The 19,630-nt window shown below is 48.2% G+C and overlaps 1 protein-coding gene across 4 annotated transcripts in view; it reads right to left on the bottom strand.

Annotated features, from left to right (window-relative positions):
* The window catches only part of EFR3B (EFR3 homolog B), a 103,879-nt gene that overhangs the window by 52,229 nt on the left and 32,020 nt on the right, over positions 1-19,630 (bottom strand). The window contains exon 1 of one of the 4 annotated variants that reach the window (XM_088666977.1): positions 5,804-6,115. The exons of the other annotated variants lie outside the window; for them this stretch is intronic. Coding sequence (XP_088523103.1) covers positions 5,804-5,834 — 31 coding nt within the window. The 5' untranslated portion in view covers positions 5,835-6,115. Of the gene's footprint in view, positions 1-5,803; positions 6,116-19,630 lie in introns of those variants that run through there. 4 annotated transcript variants of the gene reach the window in all.

Raw genomic sequence — 19,630 nt, forward strand, 5'->3', positions numbered from 1 at the left:
TTTAATGCCTCTCCCCATCAAAAGCACAGGCGACCCACCGAGTTGAACCCCTGTGGGGGCAAAAGGGAACCATGGCTTCTGCCTTGTGGGGTAACGTGCCAGGCTGGGTGTGTGTGTGTGTGTGTGTGTGTGTGTGTGTGTGTGTGTGTGATGGAAGCTGGCAGATTGCTTTATTCCTTCCTCCAAGGGGCAGGGAAGGATTCTCCCATGGTGGAGGAAGAAAGGAGGAGAAGGAAGGGGGAGGAGAGACTGGCGCCTTGCCAAGGAGGATATTTGCATAATAAGACCTAGCTTTCATCTCATCCTTGCCGTGCTCAGCACACTTTGCAAACATTAACTGATTAATCTTCACAACACGGCCCCTCCCTGAGCTAAACATCCCCCCTTTCATTAAATGGATAAAAAATACAGACGGGTGAAAAAGAAATGTATTGCAGGAAAGCTTTGCTCCATCGATTGCTCTGCCAGATCAGACTAAAGTTCTGCCCAGCCCAGCATCCTGATCTCCAAACAGGGGCTTCCAGGAAACTCACCGATGAGGAGCAAAGGATTTTTCAAGCTACACTGCCTCTGAAGCTGGAGGTTCCATTCTTAGCGATCACAGAACATAAGGAGAGCCTGCTGGATCAGGCCAATGGCCCATCTAGCCCAGCACCCCCTTCCAACAGTGGCTGGCCGGATGCCTGCGGGAAAACCGCAAGCAGGATTCGAACACAAGAGCCCTCTCCCCTCCCATGGCTTCTAGCAACTGGTCTTCCGACAATAGCCCTCTCTTCCTCCACGAATTTGTGTGATGCTCTTTTAGGTTGGTGGCCATCGCTGCCTCCTGTGGGAAGGAGTTCCACAGCTTAACTATGTGCTCTGTGAAAAAATGCTTTTAAAAATCTGTCCTAAAGCTTCCCACAAATTGTTCTGTGCCAAGTGTGAATCCAAGTCCCTCAAACTCATCCCCCCACCCCACCCCTGAAAAGCGGGTAAGAATAACAGACCCTGTTGGACTGTAATCAAAGAAAAAAAAAACAGCTACCAGATTTTTAGAAGACATCTGAAGGCAGCCCTGTTTAGGGAGGCTTTTAATGTTTAATAGATTATTTTATTTCATTTTTCTGTTGTAAGCCGCCCAGAGTGGCTGGGGAAACCCAGCCAGATGGGCGGGGTATGAATTATTATTATTATTATTATTATTATTATTATTATTATTATTATTATTAAAAGGGCTACTCAAGCAGCATGTACGCAGTGCTCATGTAATTCTGAATTTTGCAGATGTAAGTGGCAGCTCCAACTACAAAACTTCAGGACGCGTTTTCTTAAACTGGCTCAAACATGGGGCCATTGGCAACTTTGACAAAGCACAGGACTTATCCAAAAGGAAAAGGCGGCTTCTCCAGATATTAGCCAGAATAGCAGTGCAACCTGCCAGATTTACATATAAGCTAAACAAGCTATAGCTTAGGGCCCCACTGTCTTGGGGGGCCCAAAAAAAAGTAAAGGAAAAAAATATGGATGTGCATTTCCAAAATATAAGCTGAAACACAAAATAAAACCACAGTGTTTTGTGTTGTGTCGGCTCCTATGATGTAAGTCATGGGTCCCGCTTGCTCGCCTGCTCCCTCAAATATCCCTGGTTTGCTCCTTTCTATATATAGGGTGCCTACATTCTGCATGGACTGGTTGGATGGCAACATGGCTTTAGATACCCATAAGGTCCATAAATCACCATATAGCATATACAGTGGTACCTCGGTTTACAAACACAATTGGTTCCGGAAGTCTGTACTTAACCTGAAACGTACTTAACCTGAAGCGAACTTTTCCACTGAAAGTAATGGAAAGTGGATCAATCTGTTCCAGGTGGTCCGTGGAGTACTCATAGATTCATAGAGTTGGAAGAGACCACAAGGGCCATCCAGTCCAACCCCCTGCCGAGCAGGAAACACCATCAAAGCATTCTTGACATATGCCTGTCAAGCCTCTGCTTAAAGACCTCCAAAGAAGAGACTCCACCACACTCCTTGGTAGCAAATTCCACTGCCGAACAGCTCTTACTGTCAGGAAGTTCTTCCTAATGTTTAGGTGGAATCTTCTTTCTTGAAGTTTGAATCCATTACTCCGTGTCCATTACTCCGTGTCCGCTTCTCTGGAGCAGCAGAAAACAACCTTTCTCCCTCCTCTATAAGACATCCTTTCATATATTTGAACATGGCTATCATATCACCCCTTAACCTTCTCTTCTCCAGGCTAAACATGCCCAGCTCCCTAAGACGTTCCTCATAAGGCATCGTTTCCAGGCCTTTGACCATTTTGGTTGCCCTCTTCTGGACACGTTCCAGCTTGTCAGTATCCTTCTTGAACTGTGGTGCCCAGAACTGGACACAGTACTCCAGGTGAGGTCTGACCAGAGCAGAATACAGTGGCACTATTACTTCCCTTGATCTAGACGCTATACTCCTACGGTATTGAAGCGTACTCAACCTGAAGCGTACTTAACCTGAAGCGAACTTTCCCTTTGAAAGTAATGGAAAGTGGATTAATCCGTTCCAGACAGGTCTGCGGAGTACTTAAACTGAAAATACTCAAACCGACGCGTACTTAAACCGAGGTATGACTGTATTTAACACACACAAAAAACAGTGACAATATGTTGTTGACAAAGGACAGCTGGACATAGAAAGGGCCCCATTCCCTTCAGGAGCTCAATCTGGCCCTGCTGAAAACTGTCCAGATAAAGGACCTCTTTTATGGGTGCTGGACTTAGCAGAAACATGCAGACAGGCTCGCTCATGGGCACACGAAAACGGAAGAGAAAGGGTAAAGGAGCAAATCAAGAGTCAGGCCAGCATCTTCTGGACGCAAGTAGTGGAGATGCCTTCAAGAGGTGGGCCCACAGACAGCTAACGAATCATATAATCTTAGAAATGTAGAGTTGAAAGAGACTCCAAGGGTCATCTAGTCCAACCCCCTGCAATGCAAGAATCTCAGTTAAAGCATCCATGGCAGGTGGCCACCCAACAACCTCTGCTTCCAAACCTCCAAGGAAGGAGAGTCCAATACCTTCCAAGGCAGACTGTTCCACTGTCAAACAACTCTGACTGTCAGAAAGTTCTTCCTGATGTTTAGTCAGAATCTCCTTTCTTGTCACTTGAAGCCATGGGTTCAAGTCCTGCCCTCCAGAGCGGGAGAAGTGGGGCCCCGGTGAGCTAAAGAGAATTGGGCCTTCTGGACACTAGGGTGGGGTAGCGGTTAGTCTCGGACTAGGATCTGGCACTAGGATCTACCCACTAGGCCATAAAGCTTCCTGGGTGCCCTTGTGGCCAGTCACTGCCCCTCAGCCTAACCTACTTTGCAGGTTGGAAATGGAATGAGAAGGGGGAGAGCCATGGGTATCCCCTTGAGCTCCATGGAGGGGGGAAATGGGATAAAAATGCAATAAATAAAGAGTAAAGGATAAGCAGGGCCGGCCCTACTCTTCCGTGCAGCAGCGCCCTCAGCAGTAGCGCTGCGCGTTGAGCCCGCCCGCCGCGCAGCAGCGCCCTCGGCAGCTGCGCTGCGCCTGCCCGTCTGTCTGTCACACTGGGAAACGGGGCGGGGGGGCGCCGGAGGGATCCGTTGCACCACGGCGCCAGGGTGCCAGAGGTGCTTAAGACGGCCCTGAGGATAAGTAACTGATTTTGGAGGTTAAATATGACGCAAGTAGCACTGTGGTCTAAACCACTGAGCCTAGGGCTTGCCGATCAGAAGGTCGGCCATTCGAATCCCCACGATGGGGTGAGCTCCCGTTGTTCAGTCCCAGCTCCTGCCAAACTAACAGTTCGAAAGCACAAAGTGCAAGTAGATAAATAGGTACCGCTCCAGCGGGAAGGTAAACGGTGTTTCTGTGCGCTGCTCTGGTTCACCAGAAGCGGCTTAGTCATGCTGGCCACATGACCCGGAAGCTGTCCGCCGGTTCCCTTGGCCAATAAAGCGAGATGAGCGCCGCAACCCCAGAGTCGGTCACGACTGGACCTAATGGTCAGCGGTCCCTTTACCTTTACCTAGTCTGCTGCTTATTGTGAGGTCCTTATTCCTTATGCAAGCAAATTTGGGGTTATTTTTAACATCAAAATACCAGTCTGGACCTAATGGTCAGGGGTCCCTTTACCTTTACCTTCCGGTCAATACTTTCTCCTCTCATTTAAACTGGATTAAAGTTGCAAACCATACACAGAGAACCGCACTTGCGCACTGTTGCCACAATCCATTTGTAAATTAAGTGCCTATCTCGAAACCTGCCAGGCACCATCTGCTGGAGCCTTTCCTGCACAAGCCCTGCTTAAACTACTATTATTTTCTATCTTGCCTTCTTCCTGGACTCAAGGTGGCTTACACAAATTAGAGCAAGCCCAACAAAATGCAAAGTGCTAAAAGCATACAAAAGAGAATCGTTAAGAAAATAATAAAACTGTAATAGGATGAAAACAACATACAAAACAATTTGATTAAAATCACATAATTGTAGAGTTGGTGGGGACTCCAGGGTCTTCTATTCCAACCCTCTAAAATGCAGGATAATATAAACAAATATTGAGAATAAACAACAGCATTGCACTACATATTCAAGAGCCCTTCCCTTAAAAAAACAAAAAACTCAGTTTCCCCTAAGGCCTTTCGGAATAAAAGACTAGCTTTAATTGTGGAGTTACAGGTAGGTAGCCGTGTTGGTCTGCCGTAGTCGAAACAAAATAACAAAGAATCTGAAGAAGTGTGCATGCACACGAAAGCTCATAGCAATGACAAACTTAGTTGGTCTCTAAGGTGCTGCTGGAAGGAATTTTTTTTATTTAATTGTGGAAATATATATAGCTCAGTTGTTGGTTAGAGCATGGTGCTGCAGGTTCAATTTCCCGTATAGGGACAGATGCATTGCAGGGGGTTGGACTAGATCAGACATGTCCAACAGGTAGATCGTGATCTACTGGTAGATCACTGGATGTCTGTGGTAGATCACTGGTAGATAACAGGCTCACCCGGAAGAAGCTCAACAACTTTGGCTCCTCTAAAAAAAGCTCAACAAATATGCCCTGCCCTCCTAAAAAAATGGGGCTTCCCTCCTCCCTAAAAAAGCTTAACAACATTGCCCTGCTGAACCCCTAAAATGGGGCTTTCCTCCTCCCTACAAAAAGCTCAGCAACTTTGTCCTGAACCCCCCCAAAATGGGCCTTCCTCCTCCCTAAAAAAGGGAGGTAGATCACTGCCAGTTTTAAACTCTGTGATTAGATCACAATTCTATGAGTCGAAGGCGTGCTCTGGTCCATGGGGTCACGAAGAGTCGGACACGACTAAACGACTGAACAACAACAACAAAAGTATAAAATGCACTCCTGGCAACTGCAGAGACCAGGATCCCATCCAAACTACAAAACCGATTCTTCTTCAGGCGAACCCCCCTTTTGCTTTCCAAACGACACGGAGCGCCTCGGTTCCGTCTGGACGAAGTTCACCCTCATCCAGTCCGTTTACCGATGGACAGGAGCGGGGCAAGACCCGTCCCCCCCGGCGGATCGTGCCCGCCACGCACCTTTTTACATCCCTTTGCCCTTTGCCCGAGAGAGGAAAAGTGTCTCCAACCTCCGGCAGGCGCTCTCTCTCTCTCCCAGCCAGAGGCACCAAGGAGGCGAAGCAACACTGAGCGCTGCAAGGAAACAATTTCTAAAAAGCAAAACCCAGGAGGAGAAGGCGAAGGGAGTCTATCTATGCAAAAGAAAGACCCCCCCAAAAGAAATTTAGCACAGCATTTCCAACCTCCCCCCCAGCCCCGGTTTACTTGCGGCCTCCATCTGCTCCGGCGGGATCATGAATCTGGCGACAGCCAAAGTCCAGCCCTTTGTCTCCGTGACAAAGAATTCAGCCAACTCGAGATGGAGACGGAAGGAGAGCCGTCAGCAAGCCCGGCCCAGCCCAGGCTGTGATACGCTGGGTCAAGGGCCGGCAAGACCGCAGCCGGCGGCTGATGCTCGCTAGCTTGCAAGTTGTTGCAAGGACCTCTCGCCTCCCGGCTGGGTCTCTGCTTCCCACGACAGGATCCGGCGGCAGGAAAAAGCTTTGATCCATCCATACCAGGCTCATCATCACACACACTTCGGCTGTCCTATGCCAAAGCTCAACAACTTTAGCCAAACACACACACCCCCCAAAAAAAAACCACACACAACTTTTGTGTCCAGATCTTCAGTTTATGAAATATGGCAATCCTAGGATAATACATACAGGATTGCCCTGTATTTCGATGTAAAATGCTAGTTTTGTTTTGTATTTCAGGTCTTCTCTCTCTCTGTGTGTGTGTGTGTGTGTGTGCCAAGATTCAGGTAGGTAGCTGTGTTGGTCTGACGCAGTCGAAATAAAAATAAAAATAAAAATTGTCCATTAGCTTCTTAAAGGTAAAGGGACCCCTGACCATTAGGTCCAGTCGCGGACGACTCTGGGGTTGCGGCGCTCATCTCGCTTTACTGGCCAAGGGAGCCGGCGTACAGCTTCCAGGTCATGTGGCCAGCATGACAAAGCCACTTCTGGCGAACCAGAGCAGCGCACAGAAACGCCGTTTACCTTCCCGCCAGAGCAGTACCTATTTATCTACTTGCACTTTGACGTGCTTTTGAACCGCTAGGTTGGCAGGAGCAGGGACTGAACAAGGGGAGCTCACCCCGTCATAGGGATTCGAACCGCCGACCTTCTGACTGGCAAGCCCAAGAGGCTCAGTGGTTTAGACCACAGCGCCACCCACGTCCTCAACAGAGGGGTAACTAGCCCCCAGATGTGATGTCTTAGCTATCCCTGTATGATGGCTCTGTCCTGCCCTTTACAATTGATTCTGAATATTAGTTGCTGGAAATCAGAGAAGGGAGTGTGTTCGAATCCTGCTTGCTGATTTCCCACAGGAATCTGGTTGGCCAGTGTGAGAACAGGAGGCTGGACTAGAGGGGCCATTGGCCTGATCCAGCAGGCTCTTCTCATTTCCTTATGCCTTCCGGCCCAGGGAGGTTGGGATTGGATCCCATTGAGGGAGGTGTCCTCCATTCTCCCCGCACAAAGCCATCAGTCTGGCAAGACACATCGCTCCCTCTCCAGTCCCATTCGGGGCTCATTAAGAGGCGGGTTTGTTTTTGATTTTTTCTCTTCCAATGACAAACTCCCCCCCCCCCGCTTTCCCCATCTAGACCCAAATCCCTGCAGACAGAAGCAGATACCTCTTCTCCCACCACCTGTCGATTCTTAAAAAACACCGAAAAAGGCCTCGAGTGCGAATTTCCCCTTTAAGATGTGTGGAACTGCTGGATCTCCCCAGCAATCGCTTAGCTACAGAACCTGAATCTCTTCCTTGTTCTCCGTTTGGCAGAGATGTAAACAGAGTGAGGTTTGGCTTAGAACACGCACTGCAAACAGGTTTCCGCGAGGAACAGATGGCAGTTAATTTCTCCTAGATGATTTGCTTAATGGAAGCTTAGAGAGGCTTCAAGCTGTTTGCAGAAGCAGGCCTAGAGGTGGGTGCTCCTCTCCTGGACTGGATCAGGAGGGGGGGGCAATGACCCCACTCTACAGAATAGGGCTCTGCAATTTATTGATAGATCGTCCAAAACCGGTTTGAAGTCTTGCCAAAAAGAGAAGAAGAAAAAACGTTCATGTATGCTACAATTGCAGCTAGGATATTGCTAGCACAGAGATGGAAAAGTACTGAAATACCAGCTGAAGAAGAATGGCAAGGGAAGCTGATGGAATACGCTGAAACGGCAAAATTAACAGAAAGACTTGGAGATAAAGACAATAGAGATTTCAAGAAGGACTGGGAACTATTTATGTTATATCTGCAGAATCGATGCAAAGAAATGAACTCACTTGCAGGGTTCGATTGAACACTTGCAATTTACAAAATAAATGTAGAAATAGAAATGAGAGTTCCTCTCTCTTTCCCTTGCAGGGGAGAAAGAAGTCGGCCCCATTCGCTGCAAACGTCAGAGCGTCGCACTTTGAGCACCCACCCAGAAAACAGAAGGAGGAATGTACCTCTGGAGAGGTGGGCCACTTTCCAGCACCACGCCAGCCTGACGCCGCAAGGGTCCACCACGGAGACAGCCACGTGAAAAGGATCAGCCATGCTCTTTGCCCATGCGAGGAGACAGTCAGACCAGGGGAGGGGGTTTCTGGTTCTCTGCTAGGTGCTGCTCCTAGCTAAGAAATGCAATTGCAGGTGCAAGGAAACCTGGCTTGGTGTATAGCAGGGCTTTTTGCACCTGCTGGGAATTGTGCCAGGAAAAAGAGAGAGAGAGAGAGAGAGAGAGAGAGAGAGAGAGAGAGAGAGAGAGCAGCTTTGCCATCTCCAGGGATTGCTCTCCCCAGAAGATGGAAATAAAATGCAGCTTCTGCCAGGCTGGCAGGAGAATCTGTGCTGAGTCACAGGGACGCTGAGGAGGCAGGATGGAAAAATGGGTCCCTTTGTGTCTTGGGCAGTGGGGGCTGAGTTGTGGGTGCAAGGTGGGGGTTACAAGGAGGGCTTTAAGGTTAATCACTCAGGCGATGGTCAAGATCCGGGGGGGGGGGCTGCTTTCTACCTGAGTCAATGAGGTCTGCGTTGAAAGCAGGCAGGAAAAAGCAGAGTTAACAAGCCTTCCCTTCTCCTTGAACTGTGCACCGAAGGGGGGGGGGTTGCCGGGCAGAACAGCCTCCCTCAGAAACAAAGACCCATGGAAAGCAGCTCCAACCACGTGGATCATCTTTCAACAGCATGAAGAGCTCGTGGCAAGGAAGCCAGCCTTTGCCAAAAATGTGTTGTGATGCAGCAGCAAAAAAAGAGCTGCATCTATTCTAGGCTGCATCAACAGAAGTCTGATGTCCAGATCAAGGGAAGTCATGGTAGCACTCTATTCGGCCTTCGACAAATCACATCTGGAATGCTGTGTCCATTTCTGAGCACCCCAGTTTAAGACTAGCGTATTGGCAAGGCAGCTACGACAATGGCTCTACTCTCCGAAAGGGTCTGGGAGAATGTGAAGCCGACGTCCAATACGAAGATGAAGATCCAGCAGGATTGTGTGCTAAGCATCCTGCTTTTTGGAAAGGAGTTTAATGATATTGACACGCCTCAAAGAGGTCTGACAATCACTTATTATGCTAAGTGTCTCCACCCCCATCGTTCAGCCTGGACACTGAGGTCCAGCTCCAAGGACCTTCTGGAGGTTCCCTCCCTGTAAGAAGCGAGGTTACAGGGAACCAGGCAGAGGGCATTCTCGGTGGTGGCGCCCACCCTGTGGAATGCCCTCCCACCAGATGTCAAAGGAAAAAAACAACTATCTGACTTTTAGAAGACATCTGAAGGCAGCCCTGTTTAGTGAAGTTTTAAATGACTGATATTTTAATGTATTTTTAATCTTTTGTTGGAAGCTGCCCAGAGTGGCTGGGGAAACCCAGCCAGATGGGTGGGGTATAATTTGTTGTTGTTGTTGTTGCTGCTGCTGTTGTTGTTATTCCAGTCTTTACCCTGACAGGGACTCAAGGCAGCTTGCAGATAAAATAGAAACAGCTAAAAATTTGGGGGGGGGACATTAAACACAATTAAACATTTATATATATATATAACCCCTCCACACACACACACACACTAATAATTACAATGAAAACATCACAGCCCCAGCCATGTCCTTAAAATCCCCATTCCTGGAGAACTCTGAGAATTGTAGCTTTTGGGTGGGGGGGGATAGGGAATCTCTTAACAATGGTCAACACTCTACAAGAAAGAAGATTCCACCTAAACATTAGGAAGAACTTCCTGACAGTAAGAGCTGTTCGGCAGTGGAATTTGCTACCAAGGAGTATGGTGGAGTCTCCTTCTTTGGAGGTCTTTAAGCAGAGGCTTGACAGGCATATGTCAAGAATGCTTTGATGGTATTTCCTGCTCGGCAGGGGGTTGGACTGGATGGCCCACGTGGTCTCTTCCAACTCTATGAATCTATGATTCTATGATTCTTGATAAACTACGTTTCCAGAGATTCTTTGGCAGTGGTGGGATCCATGGTGGTTTAAAGTGATATGCTATGGGGCCGTGAGGCAAGGTGAGGCGACTGCCTTGGGTGGCCGGACAGGAAGCGGCAGCAGATCCAGCCTCCAAGGAATACCTCACTCAATGGCTCTGGTGCCATCCATGGAGACGGGCTCTGCCTCCTCCCCGGCACCCGTCCCAGCATGGCCCCTCTACAGCGGCCCCTTGGCGAATAGGGCGCACTGCCGTTCTCCCAGCCTCCCCTCAGCCCTTCTTCCCTGGCCCAGAGGGGACGCCATATTGCAGTTTGCCTCAGGTGTCTTGGGTCAGCCCTGGAAGGGGAAACCTAGATGCTTTCCACACACTTCACGACCCATCCAATCTCCCTCATCCTATTGTTGCACCTTCCGATTTCTATTTTAACAAGATCCACACCTATCCAAGCCTCTTCTTGGGGGAGGAAACCCCAAAATGTGATCCATCCTCCTTGCCCCCGGCTCCACAGCCTGGAATTGTACAACCCAGGCAGCAAACTATCTCTAAAGAGGCATTTTTAAAAAAAATTGCCTCCTGCTCCGGATCAGTTCTGTGAAGAACCGAATATGCTCTCTCGCTCGGCAGGGCTGCCAAGACTCATTTAGAACATGAAAATACATTTAAGGTGTTGATTATAATACCTTAGTGGCTCATGCAGGGATCAAAGCGGCTAAATAAAGGTTGCAATCGCGACTGGCAGCGGTTAAAGATGAATTACTGTAATTATCCTCTATTGGATCAACTTCCTCAGCTCCAAAAGTTCTGCTTCGATGTTTTTGTGCTGTCTTGTTTGTTTGCCGGCAAGGCGCGAGAGATCTGACCTGCTGCCTCATGCAGTTTATTTAAAAGTTGGCAGGTTCAAGACAGATAAAGCTCCTCTTCATGCAGTGCATCGTTCAACTACGGAACTCCCTGCCTCAGGAGGGAATGATGGCCACCCACCTGGGTGGCTCTAGAAGAATCATAGAATCATAGAGTTGGAAGAGACCACAAGGGCCATCCAGTCCAACCCCCTGCCAAGCAGGAAACACCATCAAAGCGTTCTTGACATATGGCTGTCAAGCCTCTGCTTAAAGACCTCCAAAGAAGGAGACTCCGCCACACTCCTTGGTAGCAAATTCCACTGCCGAACAGCTCTTACTGTCAGGAAGTTCTTCCTAATGTTTAGGTGGAATCTTCTTTCTTGAAGTTTGAATCCATTGCTCCGTGTCCGCTTCTCTGGAGCAGCAGAAAACAATCTTTCTCCCTCCTCCATATGACATCCTTTCATATATTTGAACATGGCTATCATATCCCCCCTTAACCTTCTCTTCTCCAGGCTAAACATACCCAGCTCCCTAAGCCGTTCCTCATAAGGCATCATTTCCAGGCCTTTGACCATTTTGGTTGCCCTCTTCTGGACACATTCCAGCTTGTCAATATCCTTCTTGAACTGTGGTGCCCAGAACTGGACACAGTACTCCAGGTGAGGTCTGACCAGAGCAGAATACAGTGGTACTATTACTTCCCTTGATCTAGATGCTATACTCCTATTGATGCAGCCCAGAATTGCATTGGCTTTTTTAGCTGCTGCATCACACTGCTGACTCATGTCAAGTTTGTGGTCTACCAAGACTCCTAGATAAGAGAATTAGACAAAATCACGTCTGAAAGAGGATTGGATGTATTAGCCCAAGGGACTCGGAAGTTCAGCCCGGCCTTCCTTCTGGCTGTTGTTTCACCAAAAAAAATGGAGTTTGGAGCTCACCTACCCCTGGTCTAATAGATTACTGAATATTGCTTTATTTGATATATGTTGCTTATTCTAAAGTTATTGTGACTTTTTTTATTGGATCAAATTGCTACTATTAATGTTTGATGTTTTATGATGATTATTATGTGTATTGGAAGCCACTCAGAGTGGCTGGGGCAACCCAGACAGATGGACGGGGTGCAGGTGGCGCTGTGGGTTAAACCACAGAGCCTAGGGCTTGCCGATCAGAAGGTCGGCAGTTCAAATCCCCGCGACAGGGTGAGCTCCTGTTGCTCGGTCCCAGCTCCTGCCCACCTAGCAGTTCAAAAGCACGTCAAAGTGCAAGTAGATAAATAGGTACCGCTCCGGCGGGAAGGTAAACGGCGTTTCCGTGCACTGCTCTGGTTTGCCAGATGCGGCTTAGTCATACTGGCCACATGACCTGGAAGCTGTATGCCGGCTCCCTCAACCAGTAAAGCAAGATGAGTGCCGCAACCCCAGAGTCGTTCACGACTGGACCTAACGCTCAGGGGTCCCTTTACCTTTATATATATTAAAAACTCACAGTTCCGTTCCAGATGGAGCCACAGCATCTCTCTTGCACAAACTCTGCATCCTCCAGCGAGGGGAAGCCAGCCAGCTTTTCAGGGAAGTTCATCCCCTGTCAAGCAGCTCTTGCTATTAGTCAGTCATACCTCTCTGTGTGGCATAGTGGAGGGGGGCTGTGGCCCCAGGTGCAAATTTCTGAAAGGGGTGGAACCATGCACCCCCACAACAGGCTCCCTCATAGAGGATGGAGCCGGGAAAACACTGCCAGAGCCATGCGCTGGAAAGAGGGATACAAGGCGCCAGCCAAACGCCTTTGGAACTCCAGTCCGGATTGGTGTACCCAGCCTGGATTAATTTTGAAAACTGGCATTTTGGAATTGGGACGGGCACCCTTTCAATCCTCACCTTCCCCCCCCCCCCATCTGCCAAGTTACTGATGTCAGAGTGTCAGAGTGTGTCCACATGTGTTGATCTAAACTGCCAGGAAAAGGAAAAGGAAATTTAGTGGGAATTTTGGAGAAAGCTAAGGGGAAATGTGGGCATCCGGGCATCAGTCAGGGCAAAGACCCAATTCCTTTGTGTGTGTGTTTTTAAGAGGTTGGTCATTTTATGCAGCTGTAGCGGCACAAACAAGATTGGGCAACTTGAACCAACAAAACACAAAGGATTTTCAGATGTATTTTTCCTAATGAGAAGGGGAAAGTGCAGGGAGAATTTGTACGAAAACTATTATAGCAGCAATCAATACAAGGAACCTAAGAAGGTTGCTCACTCGCCTATGGTGAATAAGAACCGATTCGAGGTAAACACTCCAGCCAATTGTGTAAAAGGTCTTTTATTTTAGGCCTCAAGGAGAAACAGAAGCGCTTGTGGGCAGTTGGCTATTAAAAGTCTGCCTGAGCCAGAGGCCACAGAAATTACTCACATGCAAGGCTGGAATCAGCTGAAATCAGCCCTGAGTGCTCACTGGAAGGACAGATCATGAAGCTGAGGCTCCAATACTTTGGCCACCTCATGAGAAGAGAAGACTCCCTGGAAAAGACCCTGATGTTGGGAAAGATGGAGGGCACTAGGAGAAGGGGACGACAGAGGACGAGATGGTTGGACAGTGTTCTCAAAGCTACGAACATGAGTTTGACCAAACTGCGGGAGGCAGTGCAAGACAGGAGTGCCTGGCGTGCTCTGGTCCATGGGGTCAAGAGTCGGATACGACTAAATGACTAAACAACAACAAAGGCTGGAACAAGGAAGCTGTAAAAGAGAGACTCAACTGGCAGCAGCTGGGCAAGGAAGAGGGGTGGATTGTAGAGGGTTGGACCAGATGACCCTTAGGGGTTCCTTCCAATTCTACAATTCTTTGCATTCATTTAGTCCGAGGATGGATTTTCTGAGTGCTGGAAAGAGCCAAACCTGAGCCAAAGCAGTTTCCCCCGAGCCAAGGATGAAGTTGGCAAGAGTGGGTGTTGAAAAGGAAAGCACACCAATTAGAACATCTTTGTTCAAATGCTATGATTCTATGAAATGTGACTAATCTGTGCAGATGCATCATTTTGCTTGGAGAATCTGAGCACCAGGATATTGCAGAACAAAGTTTTAGTCCTGGGATTCTCTATCTCTCGCCCCAGAAGTGCTCAGCAAAAAATAAAAAGGGGGCCGGGGGAGTGGGGGAGGCAAGTCAGCCCTGCGGAAACTGGCATTTGTGACAAAGCCAGCAGCAGACCATGATATCAGCACACCACGAGGCGAGAGCAAATCGCTAGGCTGATGTCTCTCGTCCTCATAGAGGTTAAACAAACAGTTCCCCTTTTCCTTCTTTTGCAGAAACTCCAATTAATCAACAATCACTGCAGGGAAAAGTCAGGGGAAACCTGAAATCGAGTACAGTAGCTTGAAATCTCAGCAACCGGGTTTCATTGCAGGATGCGAAGACTGTTTTATTGCTAACTTGGGCAGAGGCAGCGTGGTGTAGTGGTTAGAGTGTCAGACTAAGACCTGGCAGAAACCAGGGTTCGAATCCCCCCTCTCTGACATGGACCCCTCACTGGGTGATCTTGGGCCAGTCACTGCCTCTCGGCCTGACCTACCTCACAGGGTTGTTGTGGGGATACAATGGGAAGGGAAGAGGACCATGAACTCCTTGGAGTTATAAGAACTTACAAACTTTGACTTTTGTAGGGGGGAAATACATAGAAAAACTGCATGTTTCCAGGAGGATGGAGGGTCCAGAAATCTTTTATGTCATCTTGTGGGGTTTTCATCATCAAACCTTTTATTGGCATCACATACAAACATCCATAACAAATCAATACAGAATTACCACCTCCCCAGTGGCACAAAACATTAGCCAAAAGAAAAGAGGCTATTGTCTTTTCCTATGTTTTCACCACCCATCCACAACAGCTGGGGTAATAGGGATGTCTCAGTTTATATTGGCGTGTCACAATTTCTTCCTCTTGCTATAATTTGTTTGTATATATATGGTATGATGCAATAGCTTGCTACTGTACCTTTTGGTTGTTAGTAATGGTAATAAAGGGAAATAAATAAGCAAGCAAACGCTGAGAGGGAGGTGGCAGGGAGAAGAGGGTGTTTTGCTCTCTCAGAGCAGAGGCAAGCATCTCGGAAGGTGCTGCCAGAATTAGCACTCGGTGCTGTTTAGCATGGGACCAGCCATGACATCCTGCAGACTTGCTAAGTAGGGAGACAGGCGTCAGATCAGGCTGTCACATGGCATTGACATCCAGCGCAGCCCCCTGAGAAACCCCTCCTCGCTGAGCAGCATTAGCAGATCCCAGAAAGCCACACACAGCCTCTATTTCCGCACTCCGGCCTGTCGTCCCCCCCCCCCCGATCTAGGATATTAATTGTGGCTCAGAGACTGTATGTTAAAACCTGCTCACGAATCCAAAATCCCAGATGATGTGGAAGCTGGCAAATCCCCTAAACCTTCCTGGATTGGAGCCGATCAAAAACGAGTTTCCTTTTTTCATCTCGCCTTTTTTCCACGCAGAATTGTAGAGTTGGAAGGGGACCCAGAGAGTCATCTAGTCCACCCCCCTGCCTATTTGCTTCTCTCCTCCAGCTACTTGAAGCGAAGGGGGACGAACTGGAGACCCGGATAGCTCAGTCAGTAAAGCATGAGACTCTTAATCTCAGGGTCGTGAGGTCGAGCCCCACATTGGGCAAAAAAAGATTCCTGCATTCAGGGGGTTGGACTAGATGGCCCCCTGGGGTACCTACAATGCTATGATTCTGTGATTCCAACAAGACAATGCCTGCCCTGGAATCCGTTTGTTTATTGCATTTCCATCCCACCTTGGAGCGCAAAGTGGAGGACATAGAATCATAGAATCGTAGAGTTGGAAGAGACCCCAAGGGCCATCCAGTCCAACCCCCTGCCGAGCAGGAAACACCATCAAAGCATTCTTGACATATGCCTGTCAAGCCTCTGCTTAAAGACCTCCAAAGAAGGAGACTCCACCACACTCCTTGGCAGCAAATTCCACTGCCGAACAGCTCTTACTGTCAGGAAGTTCTTCCTAATGTTTAGGTGGAATCTTCTTTCTTGTAGTTTGAATCCATTGCTCCGTGTCCGCTTCTCTGGAGCAGCAGAAAACAACCTTTCTCCCTCCTCCATATGACATCCTTTCATATATTTGAACATGGCTATCATATCACCCCTTAACCTTCTCTTCTCCAGGCTAAACATACCCAGCTCCCTAATCCCCACATTTAATCCCCACGACAATCCTGTGAGGTAGGTTGGGCTGAGAGACCGTGAGCCTCGTGGCGATTTGAACCCTGGTCTCCCAGGTTCTAGTCTGACACTCTGACCATTACAGCACGCTGCCTATTTCCAAAGCAAGGAGTGAGTGGCCTGGATGCTATCCTTGCTCTCAACACATACTGAAAAAGAATCACTGAAATGCTATTTTAATATATTTTCATAATGCCTTCGCACTTTTCCCCAAAACATTCAGGGCAGTTTACTGTAAATCATATCACTAAGAACAGAACCAGAAGCTCCAGTGATATATATATCCATCCATTTTAGGAAACCGAGTTCTTTTCTTAATGGTGTTTTATGATTTAATGATGTAAACCACCCCAATGCTTTCTGATATGACCTTATAGAAATATTTCTAAATATAGAAAGAAAGGCAGGTCTGCAGCTTCTGTGTTGCCTCTGAAAACCCCAAGGGCAGGTTGCATTTGCTAAGTTCCCACTCGACAACCTAGGCAATTGCAGAGTTCATGCATCAAGAAGGATTCCCAGGTCAACCACACGCTTTAGCCCAAGGGTCCCCAACGTGACGCCCCCAGAGGCCTTTGCTGACACCCAGAGGGTCCCCCGCCCCTAATGAAATTAGGCTTCGAGGGAGAATGACGCATCTCCTTTTGGGATGTGCCTGGCGTAAGAACCCTGGAAGGAAGCCAAACTGCGGAACTCCCTGCCACTGGAGGAAATGGTGGCTACCAACTTGGATGGCTTGAAAAGAGGATTAGACAAATCCATGGAGGAGGAGAGGGCGGTCAATGGCTCCTAGCCAGGAGTGCTCTGCTCTGCCTCCACAGTGAGAGGCAGCGATGCCAGCTACTGGAAACCACAAGAGGGGAGAGTTGCTCTTGAGTTCGAGTCCTGCCTGCAGGTTTTTCCCACAGGCATCTGGTTGGCCGCTGTGAGAACAGGATGCTGGACTAGATGGGCCATTGGCCTGACCCTGCAAGCTCCTCTTATGTTTTTAGGAAGCTGCCTTATATGACATCTTTTATCCAACTCGAGTATTGTCTATACAGAGTTTCAGACTGGGGACATTGCTAAGAATAGAATCATAGAATTATAGAGTTGGAAGGTACCCCCAAAGGTCATCCAGTCCCACCCCCTGCAATGTAGGAATCCCAGCCAAAGCATCCCTGACAGATGGCCATCCAACCTCTGCTTAAAAACCTCAGATGAAGGAGAGTCCACCACCTCCAGAGGGAGACCATTCCACTGTCAAACAGCTCTTACTGTCAGAAGGTTTTTCTGAATGTTTAGTCAGAATCTCCTTTCTTGCTACTTGAAGCCATGGGTTCGAGTCCTACCCTCCAGAGCAGGAGAAAACAAGCTTGTTTGCCCTTGACATACTTGAAGATGGCTATCCTGTCTCCTTTGTCTCCTCTTTCCCAGGCTAAACAGCCTTGGTTTCCAGACCCTGGGTGTGCCAGGGATTGAATAAGGAACCTTTTGCATGCAGAAGAAAGTGCTCTGCTTCCAGGTATCGCCGGGGGGGGGGGGGAGAGAGAGAGGGGGGGGGAAACTACCTACCAGCCTGCCCTGGGCAAGACGAGGTCATGCTCCGAATTGGCGTGATCTTTGTGTGATGTTCTTTGCAACGAAAACTGAACGCAAGTCCCTTTCAAAGCTCAAGTTTATTTTGGGCAAACGTCACTATATATCCAGAATTAATGGACAGGCCGGGCGAAGATCCATTCCTCTCTCCCCCCCCCCCATTTATCTCAGTCACATAAGCTTCTTTAAAACGCACAGATAGTTTTCATTAGATTACAAATGGCCAGAGGCTAAAGAATTAATTTGTGTTGGGCAAATCCTGCGTCAGGGATCTCTAACACTTTTATCCTGAATTTCCTCCCAAGAGCACAGTCCTCCCTTTAGAAATGTAATTTAAAAATACTGTGCGAGGGGTATTGCTTCTGTTTGTTATTATGGGATGCATTTCTAACACTGACAGGTAGGGCTGGGAGAACCTCCTGCCTGAGATCCTGGAGATCTTTCACTCCTAATACACCAGAGGACAGGATCACACTTCAAAATGACCTTAACAGATTAGACAACTGGGCCAAAGCAAACAAGATGAATTTTAACAGGGAGAAATGTAAAGTACTACACTTGGGCAAAAAAAATGAAAGGCACAAATACAGGATGGGAGACACCTGGCTTGAGAGCAGTAGATGTGAAAAGGATCTAGGAGTCTTGGTAGACCACAAACTTGACATGAGTCAACAGTGTGATGCAGCAGCTAAAAAAGCCAATGCAATTCTGGGCTGCATCAATAGGAGTATAGCATCTAGATCAAGGGAAGTAACAGTACCACTGTATTCTGCTCTGGTCAGACCTCACCTGGAGTACTGTGTCCAGTTCTGAGCACCACAGTTCAAGAAGGATACTGACAAGCTGGAACGTGTCCAGAGGAGGGCAACCAAAATGGTCAAAGGCCTGGAAACGATGCCCTATGAGGAACGGCTTAGGGAGCTGGGTATGTTTAGCCTGGAGAAGAGAAGGTTAAGGGGTGATATGATAGCCATGTTCAAATATATGAAAGGATGTCATATGGAGGAGGGAGAAAGGTTGTTTTCTGCTGCTCCAGAGAAGCGGACACGGAGCAATGGATTCAAACTTCAAGAAAGAAGATTCCACCTAAACGTTAGGAAGAACTTCCTGACAGTAAGAGCTGTTCGGCAGTGGAATTTGCTCCCAAGGAGTGTGGTGGAGTCTCCTTCTTTGGAGGTCTTTAAGCAGAGGCTTGACAGGCATATGTCAAGAATGCTTTGATGGTGTTTCCTGCTTGGCAGGGGGTTGGACTGGATGGCCCTTGTGGTGTCTTCCAACTCTATGATTCTATGATTCCTGCAAAGTGTACACGGTCCTGAACTAGATGGAGAAATAGTTTGGCTCTGTAAAAGGCAGATTTCCGCGCTCCTAACCCGGCGGCTCATCCCTCCTCCAGAGGTTCTGCAGGCTGCGACGGATCGTGATCCTTCCGAGGAAGGATAAGGAAAGAAAACCTGCCCGCTGGAAAGGATGGGGTGTAAAAACTGCTTCTCTGCAGCCTCCCAAGACACATCCCTGCCTCTTCCTTGCAGCTGTGAATCACAGCCTCCTGTAATTCAGACTAGACTCCCCTCCAACCACCCTGGAAAGGCAAACCCGGAAATCTTGGTGCCACCATCAACCTCGAGACAGGCAGATTGTGCCCCTGCCCACCTGCAGGCTTGCCAGGGAGTTAATGAGACAAGCTGTCCCTCAAATTATAGCACAAGGAGGTGGAGAATGACAAGCGATCCCTGGAAGGGGGAGAATCAGCTCTGCGTTACTCATTCCCTCGCCTGTCATCCGCTGGATTTTCCAACATGCATGCTACAAAGGCAGCGAGGATAAGCTTTCTGGCACCATGATGTGTCAAGAGAGGAACTCGCCACCTCACCAGCTTTTGCCTATTTTATTTTATTTTTAATTTAAAAAACCTTTATTTCAAATTTTTAAAACGTTACAGAAATATTATTTTTTAAAAAAAACTCAGGAGGAA

This window comes from Zootoca vivipara, chromosome 3, assembly GCF_965207765.1.
Source record: "Zootoca vivipara chromosome 3, rZooViv2.hap1.1, whole genome shotgun sequence".
Taxonomy (NCBI): domain Eukaryota; kingdom Metazoa; phylum Chordata; class Lepidosauria; order Squamata; family Lacertidae; genus Zootoca; species Zootoca vivipara.